Raw genomic sequence first — 22,788 nt, forward strand, 5'->3', positions numbered from 1 at the left:
ACATGGCAAGTGCTGGTCAGATGGACTCACTATTCTTCAGGTGACATTCCATTGCTCTGCACATGCCACCCACCAGATTTCAGAAAAATCTGTCTGCCTGTTTTCTCATTGGGGGAGGGGGGAGGTCAGTGACAGACTAGAGATTGGGAAAAAAACATTAGGTGCCTTTCTATTTCTAATACCCTGAGGGACACCACTTGGCTCTAGCACAAAATAATGCATAGAAACTCTTTTAAAAATGTCATTACCTTGTTATATTACAGTTCTTGAGTTGTTTCTCAAGTAAATATTATGGTCCCCAATGCAGCATCATGAGAAAAACAGCAGAGTTATGTTTCAGCTTTTCTAAATTATCAGTTTGGTGGTTCTTATGCAGGATTCCTGGACAGTGGACACATTCCTAGCTTTTTCTCGGTACATAAACACTTATCAGTCGACAAACAAAATAATCTAAAATGTAGCAAATGTGTATTTCTTTTTCATCTCATTATCTGCAATCAACCTATCCTGGAATTTGCTCACAAACACCATCAAATATTACTGAAAATTCCAAATCTCATCACTGGAAGGAATGCAACAACTCTTGAGTTATTTGTCCTCTCTGTCAAAGCAGTTTCCTTTCACATTGAAGGCTGGACGCTGGGGAACTGAGTCATGAAATATCATTTAGAGGGCAAACATCCATTAGTGTGATTAATGGGAAAGACTTAACCAAAGATGGTAGATAACTGCGCGTCTCTGACTGAGTGAGTCAACAGGGGACGAATCACATTAATCGAACAGAATTAAATGGACTGAGAAAGAAGAGTGCTGGGTAATAAGTTTGCTGTGCAATCATTTCCCTTAAGCCAAATTTTATTTTGCATGCTAGTTTGTTTACTCATGATGAAGAGAAATCTAGTACACCAATTAAAACTAAGAGAGAGACAGATTTCCAACCAAACTTTTCCATTTGTTCTTGCTTCACACTTACTATACTAGTAAATACTTAGTTTCAGAATGGCATCACATGTGAAAGCTAACTAAATCTGAATACTAGATCCAGTGTCGTTTTTAAGCTATTACCAAGTATATTATTCTACACAACATCTTTTTAGTTTATTTTCTAACAGAAAGAAGGCATATGTGATAACCCCTCTGCATGTGTGTATGCCTTCCCCTCATTAATATCTTTTCTGGGGATATGCATTCCTTAGTGTGCATATGATTCATTAGCGCACCTTTTAAAATTTTAGTAATGGTAAATCAATTTAATGTGCGTTAACCTGCATCTTAAGGAGCAGTAAATTGATTAATACATGTCAAACACTTTTATTAAAAGAAATGTGTAAAACAAGCTGGAAAAAATTGTCCAAAAATTCAGGGGGGGGGGGGGGGGGAATCTGGAAATGAAGTAAAAATAAACTAAAATCTTTATGCACACATCCCTAATCTTTCTCATTATAAACTCCATTGTTTTATATGACATGTATAATTATACTACAGCAAGAGGCCCTCACTGGATGCCCACCGGAAGGGTGGAAGGCCAGATTTTAGGACTCAGGCTGTAAAAATACCAGCTAGGTTTAAAAATCTATGACTGGCTGAGCAAGGACTTGCTTTTCCTGCAAGTTAAATATGTGTTCTAGCTTAAGACCTATCCACTGGAATAGTGGTGGGCCAAGCTACATAACTTTAAACAGCTGAAGAACACTGATTAGGCCTGATATCCAGCTGATGGCCTTATAGCAGAGAGCTTGGACTCTTGGTGAGTCCTAATGAAACCTGGTGCAACTTCCAAATAGAGTGTAACACACATAATGAAGAAATTAAAGACAGTAATGATAAGAAGATTGGTTCATAACACGGAGTCTGTCTTTATAAGATGGCACTCAGATCACAAGATGATATGAACCGGATATATCCAAGTTTAGATATCTTCATAAAAAAAAGTTGTTTTGTTCTTGTTTGGATGTTTGGATACCCGTATCTAAGGAAATGTTTACAACAAGGGAAATGTCTCAATCTCTCAAAATAGCTAGAACAGGAAAGGAGATGTTACAGATGGTACAGATGGCCGGAAAGCAAAGTATGATTCATAGATTGAGCAAGATTAGAAAAAAGTCCCTCTCAATAGACTTGTATGGGGACCAGATGGTATATAAGGACTGGTCACCCAAGCATATTTCGGAGGTTCTCCCCAACGCATCTAGGACGCAGAGCTCCGGTCAGCTGAATCCAGAATTTGTCTGATGAATGTATTGAATAGAAGACTTTATTTTGGTAAGAATAAACAAAATCCTATTTCTGAAAACTATCTTTGTCTTTATTTCTACTGTTTATCTATCATTTGCTCTACCAAATAATCCACACACAGGTGACACTCACTTTTCCAACTAATTAGGGTAGATTTTAATAATATATATGTGGGAACATAAATGGCCCAAGATACACCTAGATCCTGAAAGACAGAAAGCTGTGGTCATGGGAATAAGGTGTGAACTCCGCCTTCTGATGCCTTCCCAGAACAGACCCCCATGGGTCAGGGTAATCCTGGAGGGGTCTAAAAGGGGGGCATTAAAACAGACATCATGATGTGAATCGGGACATCCACCTTGAGACAGACATTTGCAATTCCCCCAGTATTTTACAAAAGGCACTGCTGAATGTGAAGCTTTTTGTAAAACGTGGAGCTTTATGGAAAATGTGAATAAGGATGCTGGGTAACATATATGCATTTCCCTATAATGGTTATTAAAGGCCTTATGTATGATTTACATGTGCAAACAAGTGCACAAATACAGTACTTACATGTAGAGAAAATGATTTTAGAAAACCTGGAATTCTTAAAATAAAAGTTGCACTATGTGCAAATAGCAAGGGAGCAGAGCTTGGGCAGAACCAAAACCTACACATGCATTTCCCCTTTCAGAAAGTGAATGTACATAGGTGCCATGATGTATCAATTTGAGGATTTGTAGCAGCTCCTGGGCATATACAAGCTTCTTTTATTTATTTATTTTTTTAAAAAATGCTTGTTTTGGGCAGCCTTTTACAGGAGTGATTCAGGGGCTCATTTTTAAAAAAAGAAAAACATCCAAAAAGCATCACAGCCCCATTTCCAAGATTTTTTTCTATGCAGTTTATATGTAGTGCATCTAAGGAGGCATATCGGGGTGTGTTGGAACAGGATTTGGGTGGTCCCAAAACTTGGACATTTTCTGCCATAATGGAACAAAGCAAAAACTGTGTCAAAATTCAAAAATGCATGGCACAAACATGTGGCATCCCTTGGGAAAAGGAAGAATTAGTGGTTACTGAGGATGGGCAGACTGGATGGGCCATTTGGCCCTTATCTGCCATCAAGTTTCTATGCTTCTAAGCTCTCTGTAACATCTCAAATTTTGGCACCTAGCAGACAGCATACATCCTGGGTCATCATGTCTGGTCTGCAGATGGATGTCCCTGTACCCTTCAGAAGCGAATCGCCAATCACCGCTAACTTTCGCCTCTTAGTGATCACTGATCCAGCAATTTTGTGGATTTTTAGCTCCGATTCCTTCTCTCTCTGGGATGCTCTCACCTCCTCCACTTCCGGAGATGTATATTGGTTCTTCAGTTTGGGGGCAGATGGAGTCATGGTATCAGTCCTGCGGGGTCTCATGACCTGAGTCCAGTTGTTCTCTTTCAGCACAGCTTATTCTTCCACACTGCTGCAAACCTTTGATGCTTCATGAAGCATTTCATCAATGTGTTTCTCATTTTTGTAGATGCTCTCAACCTTGCCACCTCCTCTCTTCACTTCTTTCATAAAGTCAAGGGCTAAATATTGACTTTACCGGCTATGTGTTAACTGGCTCAACAAAACCCCGGATATTCTTGCTGAAGCCCAGGTGGGGACTGGCATTCAAAATCCAGGATTAATGCTGGATTGATTATTGGATTCAATTCTGGTCGCCACATCTCAAGAAAGATATAGTAGAATTGGAAAAGGTGCAGCGAAGAGCGACTAAAATGATAGCGGGGATGGGACGACTTCCCTATGAAGAAAGACTAAGGAGGCTAGGGCTTTTCAGCTTGGAGAAGAGACGGCTGAGGGGAGACATGATAGAGGTATATAAAATAATGAGTGGAGTGGAACAGGTGGATGTGAAGCGTCTGTTCACGCTTTCCAAAAATACTAGGACTAGGGGGCATGCGATGAAACTACAGTGTAGTAAATTTAAAACAAATCGGAGAAAATTTTTCTTCACCCAACGCGTAATTAAACTCTGGAATTCGTTGCCGGAGAACGTGGTGAAGGCGGTTAGCTTAGCAGAGTTTAAAAAGGGGTTAGACGGTTTCCTAAAGAACAAGTCCATAAACCACTACGAAATGGCCTTGGGAAAAATCCACAATTCCAGGAATAACATGTATATAATGTTTGTACGTTTGGGAAACTTGCCAGGTGCGCTTGGCCTGGATTGGCCGCTGTCATGGGCAGGATGCTGGGCTCGATGGACCCTTAGTCTTTTCCCAGTGCGGCATTACTTATGTACTTATGTAGGTGCTATTCTTTCAAATGGAGGAGGTTTGCCGTCTGGTGTGAAGGCAAGGCCCTAGATCCTGTGTACTGTCCTACACAGTCCCTGACTTGAATAATTTCTGCACCTTTCCAAGTCTTGTCTCAAGACCAATTCCGTAAGTGATCACCTCAGTGCAATTAGTGCTTATCATTAGCGTGTAGAGGGTAAACCCATCTCTGGACAGCCTCTAGTTTGCTTCATGAGAAGTTTGCTTTTGTCAAAACCCCCTGTCAAACCTCCATGGGACCTCAATGTTGTTCTCACCCAATGATGAGAGCTCCTGTCAATCCACTGAATTCCTGCCATCTGAAGTATTTGACGTGGAAGGTCATTTTCTTGGTGGCTATTACTTTAGTCAGTGGGCTTCAGACTCTAGTAGTGGATGCACCATATACTAAGTTCCATCACAACAGAGTAGTCCTCCGCAAGTACCCTAAGTTCCTGCCAAAGGTTGTGTCAGAGTTCCATCTGAACCAGTTAATTGACTTGCCAACATTCTTCCCCTAACCTCATGCCCATCCTGGCGAGAGCACCTTGCATACCTTGGACTGAAATGAGCATTGGCCTACTACATGGAGCGGACAAGGCCCCACTGACAGTCTACCCAACTTTTTGTTTTTTCTTTTATCCAAACACGATGGGGGTCACCATCAGGAAATGCACAATCTCTAATTGGCTGGCAGATTGCATGTCTTTCACATATGCCCAACTTTGTTCAAACTGTAGGGTCATATCAAGGCTTATAATGTCATAGCCATGGCTGCATCAGTAACCCACTTGAGGTCAGCCTCCATTGAAGAAATTTGCAAGGCTGCAACGTGGTCTTCAGTCCACACATTCACATCTTATTAATGCCTTGACGTGATGGTCGGTTCGGACAGACAGTGTTGCAGAATCTGTTTGGGGTCTAGAATCCAACTCCACCCCGTGGGCCCATTTTATTCTGTTCAGACTGCACTGTCACTTGTTTGTATATAATTTCAGGTTGATCTGAGTTATATATCCTCGCTGTTGCAAGGTCCAATTGACCAATGTTTGTTGTTTTCTATGAGCTTGGATGCTAGGGATACCCCACTTGTGAGAATTAATGCCCTGCTTGTCCTCAGAGAAAGTGAAGTTATTTTCCTGTAGCAGATATTCTCCGAGGATAGTAGGGCTTTTATTCTCACAAACTCTCCTGCCTCCCCTAGGAGTTGTCTATTATTTGTATTTGCTGTAGTATTTAACTGTGGTAGCTGCGCACAAGCGGCAGGTGGGAAGGCACCCATGCATATGTGGTACAGCATGTCTTGCACTCCACAAAAGGGTAGAGTACAGTCAGGAGGGCTGGTTTTTCAGTTATTTGCAGGCATGATAGGTAACTCACCCCGCAAAAGAGAAGCATGTAATTGTTCTCTGACAATGAGACCTTTTTGTTCAAACCTGGGCATCAAAACACAATTAAACTGCAGCAATCAAAGTAATGCTAGCAAAAAAAGATCATCCCTGAAAACTGGAAAAAAAGCTGCTGAAAAATCAGAACAAGATAATTCAAAAACATTTACTGGAAAAGTGTTTTACCTTGATTTGCCATCTAATGCAGTCTCGGAAACTAAAAAAAACTACAAAGGCAATATGTATAAGTAGAGGAAAATCTTTAGTTGAAAAAGTTATCAAGGAGCAGGAAATCATACAATCAAACAGTGTCCTGTCAAATGCATTGAGCTGAGGAGTAAAAACTGTCCATATAGATGATATCAGATATTACATTGAAAAAAAAAAAAGGAGCAGCTATTGAAAACAGACACTTCAGTCAAAGACACAAGCCAAGGATATGGTACTTGGAAATCAAACTGGAAACTGAAGAAGCCATTTATTAAGGTTGAAGATAGAAGTCGCGAGACACCTTGAACTGCAGTGAGCCGACTGCAACTCTTCCCTACCACGAGAGGCAGTGCTACCGTCCAGGGAAGAAGGAAGAGCAGAAGGAGGGAAGCGCCACCATTGCACAGCACACGTAGGAGAATAAAACCCAGAGGAGTAATCACCAGCTGGAGGGCTGTCCAAGCAGGTTAGACATCAGGGCTACCCACGTGTGATTACGGAGAATTCATTAAGAGACGAACCCCAACGTTCACTTCCCCGGTACCCGAAACAACACCACAACCTCCTCAACTGGATTCACCATGTCATCATTCCTCAAATACCACCCAAGCACCCACACAACACCCTCTCCCTTACAAACCAACAACAACCCTAGAAACATTACACCATCTAGGATACCATCCTTGAAAACAGAAATATACCCCAACAACACCAAAGCACAAAAAAAACAAGACACATTATCAAAATTCGCCCATCTCCACATAACACTGATCCACGTCTAACTGTCCGAATAGGATACACCAATGCAAGATCAGTGGTAAATAAAAGCAAAATCATCACAGACTGGATCACCTCAGAGAACCTGGATCTACTTTTCATCACGGAAACCTGGATCCGTCAACCAGCTGATCCTATCATAAACGATCTATGTCCTCCAAACTACAAAATATCACACTGGCCTAGGAAAGACAAAAGAGGAGGAGGAATTGCACTCATCTACAGATCACACTTCTCCGCAGAACCCACCTTAGAGTCCATCTCAAATCAATTCGAAATTGCCTCTATAAAACTATATAACCCCATGCTATGCGAACACTTAACCTTCATACTGTTCTACAGACATCCCAGTAACTGGAACCATAGCCAAACCACATTCATGGACTTTATATCGAACGCATGCGTCAACAATTCCAACATACTACTACTAGGGGACCTAAACCTCCATTTAGAAGACTCCAACTTTACCCACACCCGGGACTGTATAGACTTCCTCCAATTATGTGATTTCAACCTCCCTCCATTAGTACCAACCCACAATAAAGGACACTCACTTGATATCATCACACTCAAACATTCTACAGATCAAAATGTCCTCCTATCAGACATCCACTGGGCTGCTTCTCCCTGGTCCGACCATCACAAAGCAACCCTATTTGTACAATGGCGGAAAAAAGACCAACCCAAACCACCGGAACCCACAACAATTAAAACCAGAGGACGAATCGAAAAAGATACCTTCTGGCATCTCATCTACAACAACAATTGGACGATAGACCCAAACACAAACCACTTCCTTACAGATTGGGACCACAGATGCAAACTCATTCTAGATGAAATTGTGCCGCTACACTCCAAAACCTTACACACAAAGAAAAAACCATCTCCATGGTTCAACGAAGAACTAAAAAAACTAAAGAAATAAATCAAAAAACTAGAAAAAAACTTGGAGCAAATCAAAAGATGTTCTCACCCTGAATACGTGGAAGCAAACTAAAAAAAAAAAAATACAAGAATGAAATTAAGCATGCCAAAAGAACATACTACACAAAACAAATCACAGCCACCGGAACAGACATAAAAAAACAATACAAAATCATAAAGAATCTTCTTAACATGAACCCAGTAACAACGTCACCCTCAAACTGTCCATCTGCCAACCAGTTGGTCAAATACTTCAATGACAAAATCACCAATCTGTGCAACACAATTCCCCATGATGATTCCAATATTGACACTTTCCTTGATGAACTGGACCCCGACTTTGAAGAGATCCCAGCAGATCGCTACTGGACAAATTTCACCCCCCTCAGCACTATCCAAACTCTCCAAGTCTACCTGCCACCTGGACCCATGCCCCAATTATCTTATGAAAAATGCCCCAGAACGATTCATCACAGAACTCACCACCCACTTAAATTTCCTACTTCAACAAGGCTCCTTCCCCTCCGAACACGGTAGTATTCTACTTACACCAATACCGAAAAACCCCAAGAAACCAGCGAACGACATCACTGATTATTAACCGGTGGCCTCCATCCCTCTTCTAATCAAACTGATGGAAAATAGAGTGACCTCCCAACTTAACGAATTCACTCAAAAGTTCTCCATATTACATGAATCACAATTGGGTTTTCGACCTGCACACAGCACAGAAACAGTACTGCTCACCCTGAAAATATCAATTGGCAACAAAATACTTCTTCTGCAGTTTGACTTATCCAGTGCATTTGACATGGTAGATCACAATATTCTCACAAAATTGCTGGACAAACTAGGGATTGGCAGAAATATCATTAAATGGATAAAAAGTTTTATCATCACCAGGTCATATCAGGTCAAATCAACATCATCAATATCGCCTACATGGTCATCAAAATGTGGAGTCCCCCAAGGCTCACCTCTATCCCTGATCCTCTTCAACCTCTTGATGATTCCTCTGGCCAAATCCCTAGCCAAATCCGGCCTCAACCCCTTCATCTACGCTGATGATGTCACAATATTCATCCCTTTCCAATCCAACCTTACAGAAATCTCGGAGAAAATAATCACTGCCATGAACATCCTAACATCCTGGGCCAATGCCTTCAAAATGAAACTGAACAAAGAGAAAACTCAATGCCTAATCCTTTCATCACAACACGCCACTCAGCTTCCAACCACCCTGACCACCCCCAATGTTACAATCCCAATATCTGACAATCTGAAAATCCTAGGAGTAACATTAGACAACCACCTAACTTTGGAAACTCATGCAAAAGCCATGACGAAGAAGATGTTCAACATGATGTAGGTACTGAAAAGAGTAAAACCATTCCTCCCGCAGAAAACTTTTCGGAATCTAGTACAATCCACAGTACTCACCCATGTCGACTACTGCAACAGCATCTTCATTGGTTGCCAAGCCCAAATCATGAAAAAACTTCAAACCACCCAAAACACAGCAGCCAGACTCATTTTTGGCAAATCACGATTTGAAAGTGCAACACCACTACGTGAAAAATTCCACTGGCTCCCTATCAAGGAATGCATAAACTTCAAAGCCCACACAATGATCCACAAAATCCTCCATGGCGAATCTCCAAGCTACATGACCGAATTGATTGACCTACCAGCCAGGAACAGGTCCATATCTTCTCGAACATATCTCAACCTTCATCTCCCCAATTGCAAAAGCCTCAAATACAAAACCTACTACACATCCAACTTCTCCGTTATAGGCAGCAAACTCTGGAACGCAATACCTTGACACATCTGAACAACCAATGAACATCTACCCTTCCGGAAGCTGCTGAAAACGTACCTCTTCAAACAAGCCTACCCTAACAACCCAACTTAATTCTTAAACCTAATCCACATCCACATCACTAGCACCACCCAAATTCCAATCCTCTCCCCCACGTATCGTATCGTCCTATTGTCCTACTCTCTATAACTGGGTTATCTCTGTGATACTTTGTACCATACTTTGTATTACCTCTGTGATACTCTGTACCCTACCTTGTAAGCCACACTGAACCTGCTATCGAGCGGGAAAGAGCGGGGCATAAATGCTATAAATAAATAAATAAAGCCAGGACCAGGCAGCATGGCACCGCGTTACTTCACTGTAATCCAGATCTTGTGCTACTTGCATATTCTATCACAACTCAGTAACGAGCAGAGGAGAGGGAGCTTGACAAAGGTGAAAGTAAAACTTTAAAATTGAACGTGGCCATATTTGATAATTGATAAGAAAACCAATACCTCAGCTAAGTCCTTTTTTGTTTTTGTTTCAAAGTGGTCATCCTAATTTCAAATGTTTTCCATTTTAGAGTACTCCCTGTCTTGAGGCTGTTAATGAAGCAAACTGTCTTTGAAAAAATGTTCACCTATTAGACTTTAGGAGGAGTGAGAGGGTATTCAGGAAATGGTTTGTTTCAGGGTTTATCTAATAAATATATTTTCTGATTTTTAGCATCAGGGTTATTTTATTGATATTAATTGATTACATCCTAAAATTAGAAGCCTTAAGTATAGTTGACTTTTGCTGCTCTGTTATAGTAGTGAGTTTTAGCCTCTTCTGTTTTTAGTTTTGATTTTATTTTTGTTGTTTTGGGGGGGGGGGGGGTCCATTTCTTTTGTATTATGGGAGGAAGGCTTTTTTTTGTAATTCATTCCTGAAAATGAATCTCACTGAGTTCTTTTTATTTCATTTTGAAAAGAAATTGTATCTCTACATGTATGTTATTTCAAAATAAGTGTTAAAACTAGTACATTGACGAGTATGACAAGGAAAAGTCCGCATTCTCCTAATATTCTTGCTCCTTTTCCTTCTTCCCTTACAGAACGGTTCAATGTTTATCTAATGCCTACACCAAATTTAGATATCTATGGGGAATGTACAATGCAGATCACACATGAAAACATCTATCTATGGGATATCCACAATGCCAAGGTTAAACTGGTTATGTGGCCACTGAGTTCTTTGAGGCGTTATGGTCGTGATTCAACATGGTTTACATTTGAGTCAGGAAGGTAAGATCTCTATTTTATTAATCAACAAATGTGTAAAATCTACTGATACCTTTAGAACCTAAGAAGTGAGTAGACATGATACAAGCTTCCTCACATAAATCTAGCAATGTGTAAGAAAGCTGACTTAGAATATATCCCAAGCTTCAAGGTCATTCTAAGCATTGTTTAGTAATATAGGAAAGCATGCACTATGGAACAGTGCAGTTTGAGGCTAGGCAAAGTATTTCACATGGATTCAAAGCAAGTTTAGAATATAGAAAGAACAGGTAGGAAATGCTACTGGGAGCTAATCACTTATGATCAGAAAAATGGATTGCATTCCTCAAAAGTATGAAACCTAGAACTTGTTTTTTGTGTTATATGTCTGTGGCAGAACATCCTTTGAAATTAGGTCACTGGCAGTGAACTGATATTTTGATTACATTAAGTCATAAAAATATGTATCATCCAAAGAGATCAGAATATATTTTTGGATAAGTAAAAGAAACTGAGGTAGTACTTCAGAATCAGATGGATCAAGTAACTGCTCGGAATGAATCGGAAGGCAACTAATTGAGATATTGTTGTAAACTCCGCGTTTTCTGGATGCTTTGCTTTAGAAGAGGTCTTTTTGCAGAAGTATTAAGTTCTATGGATTATGGGCCATTTTCTTTTCCTATTGACGCTGCATCTTTTGGTTCTACTAATGGCACCTCTTCTGGGTTTATGAAACATTATAGGCGCTGGCATTCAAATCAGTATTTGACGTATGTGCACCCTGTGCATGGGTTGGGCATGACTTAACTCGATGTGATTTCCTTTACATCTTAATGCCAATCCTTGGGGACATGCTGTAGATTTGCATATGAATATGTGGGCATTCATTCATTCATTTACTTGTCTCAAAAGTGTGCTGTAGAGTCTCGGTATGGTGTGCATCTGGGACTGGCTGCATTGGGCATTCACATTCATTGGCTGGGAATTTGAGGGGTACCTTCGAACCAGCTTCTTCCATCTTTGCTTCAAGCCAAGAATTTTTCATCTGCTCAGCTAATGTTTATTCATCTGGAGGAGGGGGTACAATCATTTATGTCACATAAAAGGCGTGGGGTTAATTAAGCAAATGAAAATAGATTTATTTTTGTTTGCTTGTTATTTCCCTTATACCAGATTGGTGTGGTTATGTTTTATTCCTAGGATAGTATGGAGGGATGTCAAAAATCTTAAGGGTGTAGAGTGCCTTCAATGAAAAGTAAAGCTGAACTTTCTAAATTTGTGATATCTCTGGCGGGGAGTTAGTAGTTTCTCATGAATTGCTTACTTCTGATTGTCTGGGTCTTTATCACCCAGATAAAGTTCATTTGCCTGATATTGGGCTCAATATTTTCTTTAGTTCCATTCAGTTCTGTTTGGGAACTGTTATGGTGGCAAAGGAGCCACAGAAAATTCAGTGGAAGAGTGGGGACAAGCTAGAGGCTGTCACCACATGTGGTGAAGGAAGGAAGGAATGCTAATTATTATTATTATTTGATTTTTGAGTATTTGGGTGTATGAGATGGTGTGATGGAAATGTTATGGGAGCTCCAGGGTGTCACCACCTTGAGTAAAATGTTAAAAGGGACTCAGTGGAATCATAGGCCTTGGTGTGGGAGGGTATTTCAGAGTTAATTGAAGCTGTATTTTGACTAGATCAATACCTACTAGTTGAGAAGCTATGTACAGCAATGAACAATCGTGGGGGATGGCACTTGTTAAGGGGTGGTATTCTACGGGGAAGTATAGATTGGCTTAATTGATTTGGTTGTACAGATGATGTTTCCTTGAAATTGAACATGTTTATGGCATTGTTATTAATAAAGCTACAATCATTGTTTTTGCCATCATAACTCTTGTTTTGCATGTTTTATTCCTATGAGCGAGAAAGCAGATGAGAATGTTTTTGTTAAAGAATCAAATCACTGAAAGTATTTGCTGGAATATACTGTGAGTTAAAATGAATTTTGTGCTGTGGGATAATAATTTTGTTTTACTTTTTTCTTGTTATTTTCTCAGTTCTGGGGTATTTTATAAGATATTTTCCATTTGTACTCTGCAGACCTTTTCTGTATTTTAGTGTGTGTGGACTCTCCTGCAATCACTTTCCAACATGTCATCTTTTCCTTTTTTATATGTATCATATTTTTTCTTATTTAAGACCCTATGAATGATGTACTGAAAATCACTTATCCTCCTTATGCTCACCTCAAAATTATAATCATTTTTAGGGCAGAGATTGAATAAGCATGTGAATTACAGTGTTCAGCACAAAGTACTATAGAAATAATAAATATTATTTTTAAAGGTTTTCTTTTTCACTCCACTTGCCCTTTTCTTTTGACTTCAGTGCACACGATGAAACATTTGATTTTCCTTCACCACTGTTGTCAGCAGCCTGGTAGTTGATAAGAATCCAATTAGAAGTGATGTGACAGTTCTGGCTTTGGATCTTGCCTCTAGGAAAATGGTGAATCATCATCCTTGGATGTGTAAAAAGACATCCAGGATGCAATATCCCAGCAGACTTGCTATCTCATGTGGCACTCAGCTGTGCATTGATGCTTATCAAGTTATTAGATTGGAAAATAAATTCAACTTCTCTACCACAAATGGCCAGTGAGGGCCACACAGTCACTCTATTGCAATTCAAGCAACTCTCAGTTGGAAAAAGTTTTGTGACTTTCATCTCTGAGCTGATAGATGTTGACTTTTGAAGGATATGCAGCCTGATCAAGGTTCTCTAGCACTACAGAGACAGATTTGGGGAAAGAAGGACAAATAGATTTTTAACATAATGTTGCAGAATTATTTATTTTTATTTATTTATTTTATTTGTTACATTTGTATCCCACCTTTTCCCAATTATTAGTAGGCTCAAAGTGGCTTACATAGTTCTGGAGAGGTGGTTACAGACTCCAGTTGGAACAAATACAGTATAGGGGTACTATTACAGTGACAAGTACAGTAAAGAACTATCGATAAATGGGTTGGCGTGATTCAGACAAAATGTTAGGGTGTGATCATGTGTCTGGGTAGAAAACTGTCCATTTCCTGATTAAAATGCCATATTTCATTATTCAGTGTTTATGTCAGATACTGTGGGGTATGTCTTCTTGAACAGGTGAGTTTTTAGGTTTATTCGGAGTTCTAGATGATTATTCATAGATTTCAGGCATTTTGGTAGAGAATTCCAGAGCTGTGCTCATAAGAGAAACTTGACGCGTATGTTGATTTATACTTCAGGCTTTTACAACTTGGGAAGTGAAGAGTTAAGTACGTTCTGGCTGATTCAGTTGTGTTTCTAATTGGTAAGTCGATTAGTTCAGACATACAGCTCGGAGCTAGACCATGTATTATTCTCTGAACAAAGGTACAAATCTTGAAAGCGATACTTTCCTTGATTGGTAGCCAGTGTAGTTTTTCCCGGAGGGGTTTTGCGCTTTCAAATTTAGATTTTTCCATAGATAAGCCTGGCTGCCATATTCTGAGCAGTCCGTAGTTTCCTTACGATTTGTTCCCTGCAACCCGCATATACTCCATTTTAATGCCTGAGAAAACATTAAGGGACCTTTTTACTAAGCGGCGATATGCACCAGCGTGTGCTTACTGCATGCAAAAAGGTACTACCACGGGACATGCTCAGGCGTCCTGTGGTAGTTCTAGGATCGGCGTGAGTCAATTCCATGCTAAAAAATATTTTTTAGCATGGAGGCGTGTTTGGTGGCAGAGAGTAGGTGTGCCCTGCACTAATTGGCAAATCACTGCATGCTACTGATTATCACAGGTTTAGCATGGGAGCCTTTATCGCTTATTAAACAGGTGGCGATAAGGGCTTCATTGCTAATGCCCATGCGCTAATTGTGAAATTAGTGTGTGACCATTAATGGAAAAAACAAATTTTGGCCATTTTACAGCTGTGCTAAAAGTGGCCCCAGTGCATGGGAAGACCACAAGCTACAAATAGCGCAAGCCATTTTTTAGCAGTGACGTTCCTAGGTCGGCTGCCACCCGGAGTGGATTGCTGATGCGCACTCCCCCCCCCCCCCCCGGGTGCAGCACGACACCTCCCCCTCTGGTGCAATGATACCCTCCCAGCGCATTAACCCCCCCCCCCCCCCTGGGTGCATTCTTGGCTGCTGGAAGCAGCCGCGCGGCTCTCCGCTCTGCTGGCTCCCTGCTCCCTCTGCCCCGGAACAGGAAGTAACCTGTTCCGGGGTAGAGGGAGCAGGGAAACAGTGGAGCCGAGAGCCGCGCGGCTGCTCTCTGCACCCCTCCAGTGGTGTGCACCTGGGGCGGACCGCCCTCACCGCCCCACCCTTGCTACGCCGCTGCTTTTTAGCATGGCTTTATAAAAGGGTCCCTAAGTTTTTGAAGTTGCTGAACCATGCAAACTGCTGACTATAGAGTATGGTCTGAGTCACATTTCTTTGAAATGTCTCTCCTTTTGTCTGACCTTAGGAAGCTCTATTAATGTTCTCTGTAGAAGGCGTACAGTGTCAGGGTTATATGAAGCTGAAAGTGCTGTCTTTGCTGTGGGCAATACATCTGACAGAACTCTTTAATTTGTCTGTCATTCTTCTTCAGGCTGCTTCTTGAAGTTGCAGGAAAATGTCACATTGAATTACCCCTTGCATTAGGCAAACTAAACTTCTCCTCTGGATGCCTCTATGAATGGCATGAGTGTCATTCTGCAGGAAATATTTAAAGCATAGAAATGTGAGCGCACATCGCTGTGCATGTCTGTCTGAGGCCACCTTTGTGACCAATTTGTTTTAGTAAGATTGTGGAAAGGCTTTAGAGAAATTTGTATCCTGATTAGCAAAAGAAGAGGTTTCTACAGGAAAAGAATATATAAAATAAGCCAACTTATTTCATCAGTTTAGAGTCTGATGGTTACATGGTAACATAGTAGATGAAGGCAGATAAAACCCTGAACATCCAGTCTTCCCAACAGCTACACTCATTATCAATTCCTTATTCAACCAACAATGAATGTAATATAAAATACTTGATCCTGGTCTTTCTTTGGTATTTCTGAGACATAGACCATAGAAGATCGTCCGGCACTAAGAAAGGACTTAACAAGGACCTGGGGTTCCTAGCCCATTATAAACCATAAAACTGTATGTCTCTGTTGATCACCCTCCCCTCACCTACCCACACCCATCCTGTTAGAATATCAATGATATGCTTTGATGTCCCCATGCATACCTCTGACCCACCCCCATCCTCCCACCCTGTCAGACTATCATAGTAATGCTTGAATGTTATCACTTATATACACTGTCAGCTAGCACATTTCCTTATTTCCGATCTGACGAAGAAGGGCAACCTTCGAAAGCTAATCAAGAAATGTATTAAGTTATGTCCAATAAAGAAGGTATCATCTTATTTTCTTTTCCATGTTTTATTTTGTTTGATTTCTAGTATAATTCTGAAACTTTCATAGGTTTCATGTAATGTTTCAAGAATGCCTTTCTGCTGATGGGAGGACTTTCTTTCCCTTTCTACCTGAGAACTGTTCTTTTTGAAAAGTTTTATAAACTTCTCTTTTTTTCTTTTTAGATTTCTGATTTACAGCAATAGTTTTTCATGATAAGTGTTGACGATGTTTTAATTGAATGAATTATTGAATAATTGTATATTCTATCTAAATGGGATATTTCTTTCATTTTGTAATCCACTTTGTACCTTGAGATTAAAAGCGGAATAGAATAGAATAGAACTGGAAGCTCTCTAATTGTCTTTTCCCTGTGATTGCTTTTGTGTGAACCAACCATGGAATGTTACTACTATTTGTGTTTCTACCAAGTACTTCTGACCTGGATTGACCATTGTTGGAAACAGTGGCATAGGCAGACTTGACATTTTGGGAGGGCCAGACTTAACATGAGGGGACACTAGGCACATAGATGTGAGTAGTACTCCTAAATAATGCTTACAGATTTCTAAGTAAACAGTCTATCCTGCTTCAAATATAAACCCCATACCTACTTATAGAAAGTTAGGGCTTCGTTTACAAAGCTGTGGTAGAGATTCCCAGTGTCGCAAATGCGACAAAACCCATTAAATTCCTATGAGCATCATTGCATTTGCTGCGTGGGAATCACAACCTCAGCTTTGTAAAAGGAACCCTTTGGAAACACTGACATTTTAAAATATATTTGCACTATCCAATAACTTAAACTTTACCATTATAGTAGACTTGAGTCTGGTCAATATCAACACATATCACAGTATCTTGCAAAATAATTACCACAATGGAACAAATCTTCAACCCTAACAGGTATATGTCCCTTTTAATGTTTTAACTTTCAAAATGGAGTTTTATTTAGATATTATTTGGATTCTACTGTTCAGATGTCTATGATTTAATTAACATATTCTTTGTGCATTGGGCCTTTGAATTTATAAGTGTTGAGAGTTTGTGCTTTTTAATATTATTAATATTAGTGATATATGTACTAACATTTTTTAATATCAATTATTAGTATGTCCCTTTTGAAAATTGATAATCTTGTCTTTTGTATGTTAATTTTGAGATAGTATTTTATTTTATGGTTTAGTTATTATTCATTTTCAATAAATGTATGTTTTTATGTTTCGCCATACAGTTGATAATCCCTGACGCAGCCTCTAGAAAGGCAAAACGTGGCCATGTTGGGTTGTGTTTTAAAGTGGCAAGAATAAAAGCCTTTTGAACTATCAGAAGACATGTGTTCTGCTTATGTAGACTGGAAGTTTAAAGGTCTGCAGTGGGCAACAGAGGAGGTGGAGAGAGAAGGGAGAGTGATAACGTACCAGTCGGGGGGGGGGGGAGGAGTAGAGAGAGGAGGTAGACCATACCACATCAGTTGGCAGGGCACCCATGGCAGTACCGCACCAGTCTATGACTGAGAAAGCCAAGGCTAACTGCTGTAATCGCTGAAACAACTACTGGCAGCCTCTTATATTGTGTTGGGGGGCCTGGGCCCCTGAAGTCCCCATAGATACACCCCTGGCTGGAAGCAGGATACTGGGCTAGACGGCCCATTGGTCTGACCCAGTATGGCTATTCTTATGTTCTTATTTTCCAAAAGACTTTTTCTCTTTTGCTGTTCAGTCTGAAGATTCCTTTCTCTTTACATTTGCTAGAATGAAAGAAAGCTCCTGTATCTTGTGTCCTGTCCTGACCTTACTATCTGGGTCATATTTGTATTTCTAAAGAAGTCAGTGTTTGAATTTTATCCTGGATGAAAAAATAGCCAGCTCAATAATAAAGAGTTCTCTTGTCTAATGTCACTGTCTTATTCTACACCAATGAATGGAAACAAAGGTCAATAAATAAAATATATAAGGCAAATTCAATAAAAAGGTATATTCTTTTGCTCATTAGCTTTACTTCCATGCAGTCTAGTATATATTTTCCTACCTTACGTCCAGGTGCTCTGGGAAAAGGAAGTCATTTCACCTCATGACTTCATCTGAGGTGAAACATTTGTCTAATAAGTAATACACATAAATCAAAGAAGCCTTCAAGAATATTTGTGTGAATTAAATGCACTGATAGCTGCTTAGAATCTCACTCTTCTTGATCTCTTCGTCCTAGGTCTCCTGGGTCTAACTTCACTCACTGACTGAAATGTAAATCTATAGAATAATCAGTCAAGTTCACCAAATTATTATATTTCTTTTTTATTTTTGTCTGAATGTCTATTTTTTTTTAATTGTTTGCATAGATATGTCATGACCACGGAATTAATATCTGTTCTATTCCATGATCAATACTAACTAATGTTCTGTTCTTTTAGGATTGTTCTTTTTTTGACCTCGTGCATTTTTGCTATGTCATTTGTAAATTGCTTTGAGCTACATAGAGCCAAATTGTCATTTGGTGGGTTTTCAATGCCTCATACTTTCCATCACTAGAGTGGATTATGGGCCTGGGTCCCCTTCTTTATAGTGCACTTCACTGACCACTAGGCTATTCCATGGACCTGCTTGCTGGCTATAACATCTGAGGATCTCTTAGAAGCTGGTATATACTGTTTCTTTTACAACTTTGGGGGGTGGAAGGGAGTCAGTGACCACTGGTGGAGTATGGAGGGGTCATTCTTTTATTTCTCCAGTGATCATCTAGTCAATTAGGGGACTTTTATGTGGCGTAGTCATTATTAAAACAGATCTAGCTCAAAACAGCTTAGTTTTTGTCCTGGAGGTTTTTATTTTGTTCCATTATGGCTGAAAAGCATACAGGTTTTAGGAATGCCCAAATCCCACCCTTGACACACCCCGATACATCCCCTTGAGATTAGGATGCACTGCAGATAAACTGCAAAGAAAAACATCTGGAAATGGGATTTGAAAAAAAACTATTTGGACGTTTTGATGAGAACAAAATGCTGCTTTATGCCACTTTCTAGACATTTTTTGAAAATGAGCCACAAAGTAACATTGTGGCTCATTTTTGAAAGAGGAAAATGTCTATTTGTCCATAAAAATAGTGCTTTATGACACTTTTTAGACATGTTGCTTATTTGAAAATGAGCCCCATGCTCTACTATCTTCTACTAAGTAACGTGGTAGAAGATAGTAAAGCATGGGGCTCATTTTCAAATAAGCAACATGTCTAAAAAGTGTCATAAAGCACTATTTGTATGGATTTCTTTTCAAAACATCCAAATAGATATTTTTGAAACATTTTGCAGACATCTGTCTATACATTTGATCACAGTATGTCCAAATTACAAGGGGGTATGTTGGGGTGTTTTGAAGGCGGGATTAAGGCGGGCTTAGAGTATGCCTAACACTTGGAACATTTACAGCCATAATGAAAGAAAACCAAAAGCAGGTCTAGACCAAAACATTGAATACTTCAATGTTTTGGTCTAGACCTGCTTTTCAAATGAATAAGACACAAAAAGGTGCTGTAAATGACCAGATGACCACTGAAGGGATTCAGAGATGACCCTACCCTTACTCCCCCAGTGGTCACTGACCCCCTCCCACCGCCCCCACCCCCAAAATGTGAATAAAAATAGTACTCACCAACCTCTATGACAGCCTCAGATGTAATAGCCAGGTCCATTACAGCAGCATACAGGTCCCTGGAGTTGTGTAGTGGTGGGTGCTGTGCACTGTAGACACAGGTCCATACATTTCCCTATCTGTTACACTTGTGGTGGAAACTGTGAGCCTTCAAAAACTCAAACGAAACTCACTGTACCCACATATAAGTACCCCCATCAACCATAAGGTCTATTGTAGTGGTGTATAGTTGAGCATATTAGGTTTTGTAGGACTCACAAACAAGATAAGGGAGCAATGGTGAGATGTGCACCTGGGAGCATTTATATTAAGCCCCCACAGCAGTTCCCCCCTAGGGTGTCCCATTGTTCTGGGATGCCTGGGAGACCAGTCTACTAAAAATGCTGGCTCCTCCTACATCCCACTGGCTTGATTTTCTACATTTTTTACATGTGCGTTTTTTTGGAAAATGATGTGAAAAGATAAAACGCACAGAGCACAAAACCTTATAACAAATTGTATTTTCAAAAAAATATATGTTTTGCTTTTTAAAAATAGTAACGTTTTCTATTCGGATTTAGGAAGTTTAGCGCAAAACGTTGCCCTTCTCTGCACTTTTTCTGATTACACTATATCTTTTTTGAGATGCAGTGACAAGAATTGAACACAATATTCGAGGTGCAGTCACACCATGGAGCAATACAAAGGCATTATAACATCCTCATTTTTGTTTTTCTTTCCTTTCCTAATAATACCTAACATTCTATTTGTTTTCTTAGCCACAGCAGCACACTGAGCAGAAGGTTTCAACGTATCATCAACGACGATACCTAGATCCCTTTCTTGGTCTGTGACTCCTAACATGGAACCTTGCATGACGTAGCTATAATTCGGATTCCTCTTTCCCACATGCATCACTTTGCACTTGCTCACATTAAACGTCATCTGCCACTTAGACACCCAGTCTCCCAGTTACACTTGTGGTGGTAAATGTTGAGTCCTCCAAACCCCCCAAAAATCCACTATACCCACATGTAGGTGCCCCCATTCACATCTTAGGGCTATGGTAGTGGTGTACAGTTGTGGGGAGTGGGTTTTGGGGGGGGGGGGGTGGAGGACTCAGCACTGAAGGTAAGGGAGCTATGCAGCTGGGAGCAATTTGTGAAGTCCACTGCAGTGCCCCCTAGGGTGCCCGGTTGGTGTCCTGGCATGTGAGGGGGACAAGTGCACTATGAATGCTGGCTCCTCCCATGACCAAATAGCTTGGATTTGGTCATTTTTGAGGTGGGCATCCTCGGTTTCCATTATCGCCGAAAACCAGGGACGACCATCTCAAAAACGACCTAAGGTCAACCATCTCTAAGTTCGACCTAAATTTCATGATTTGGGCATCCCCAACTGTATTATTGAAACAAAAGATGGGCACCCATCTTGTTTTGATAATACGGGTTGACCCGCCCCTTTCTGGGGCCGTCCTGCAAGGACGCCCTCATGACAACTTGGGCGTTCGATTATGCCCCTCTATGTGTTTTTGCCTCCAACGCAATCTTGTTTTCGAAGTCCCTCTTAGCCTTCCTTATCAGCGCTTTGCATTTGACTTGGCATTCCTTATTCTGTTTCTTATTATTTTCAGTCGGTTCCTTCTTCCATTTTCTGAAGTATTTTCTTTTAGCTCTAATAGCTTCCTTCAGCTCACTTTTTAACCATGTCGGCTATCATTTGGTCTTCCATCCTCCTTTCTTAATACATGGAATATATTTGGCCTAGACTTCCAGGATGGTGTTTTTAAACAGCATCCACGTCTGATGTAAATTTTTGACCCTTGCAGCTGCTCCTCTAAGTTTATTTTCACCGTTCTTCTCATTTTATCATAGTCTCCTTTTTTTAAAGTTAATTACTAACATATTTGATTTCCTATGGATACTTACTTCAAAGCTAATATCAAATCCGATCATATTATGATCACTGTTATCAAGCGGCCCCAACACCATTACCTCCTGCACCAGATCATGCGCTCCACTAAGGACTAGGTCTAGAATTTTCCTTCTCTTGTCAGCTCCAGTACCAGCTGCTCCATAAAGCAGTCCTTGATTTCAGCAAAGAATTTTACCTCCCTAGCGTGCCCCGATGTTACATTTACCCAACCAATATCATGGTAATTGAAATCACCCATTATTATTGTGTTGCCCAGTTTGTTTGCGTCCCTAATTTCCTTTAACATTTCTGCATCCATCTGTTCATCCTGGCCAGGCGGACAGTAGTACAGTCCTATCACCTTCCTTTTCCCCTTTACACACGGAATTTCAATCGACAGTGATTCCATGTCATCTCCCCTTTACAAGATGGTCATAATTGGGCTCATTTTCGAAAGCGAAGGACGTCCATCTTTAACCATAAATTGGAAGATGGATGTCCTTCTACCAGGGACGTCCAAATCGGTATAATCAAAACCCGATTTTGGACATCTCCAACTGCAGTCTGTCGCAAGGACGTCCAAAGTTCAAGGGGGCATGTCGGAGGCATAGGGAAGGTGGGACCGGAGTTTCTAACACTTGGACGTCCTTGGCCCATAATTGAAAAAAACAAGGACATCCCTGACGAACACTTGGACGTTTTCACCCGGACCTGCTTGTCTTATGCCTAAGGCACAAAAAGGTGCCCGATATGACCAGATGACCACCGGAGAGAATTGGGGATGACCTCCCGTTACTCTCCTAGTGGTCACTAACCCCCTACAACCCTCCAAAAACATCTTTTAAAATATGTTGTGCCAGCCTCAGATGTTATACTCAGGTCCATGACAGCGCATGCAGGTCCCTGGAGCAGTTTTAGTGGGTACTGCAGT

General features: G+C 40.5%; 1 protein-coding gene across 1 annotated transcript in view; it reads left to right on the forward strand.

Moving 5' to 3' along the window:
• The window catches only part of DOK6 (docking protein 6), a 521,378-nt gene that overhangs the window by 310,925 nt on the left and 187,665 nt on the right, over nucleotides 1-22,788 (forward strand). Inside the window, exon 6 of the mRNA XM_030186837.1 lies at nucleotides 10,733-10,922. Coding sequence (XP_030042697.1) covers nucleotides 10,733-10,922 — 190 coding nt within the window. The remainder of the gene's footprint in view (nucleotides 1-10,732; nucleotides 10,923-22,788) is intronic.

Source organism: Microcaecilia unicolor, chromosome 1 (assembly GCF_901765095.1).
Source record: "Microcaecilia unicolor chromosome 1, aMicUni1.1, whole genome shotgun sequence".
Taxonomy (NCBI): Eukaryota; Metazoa; Chordata; class Amphibia; order Gymnophiona; family Siphonopidae; genus Microcaecilia; species Microcaecilia unicolor.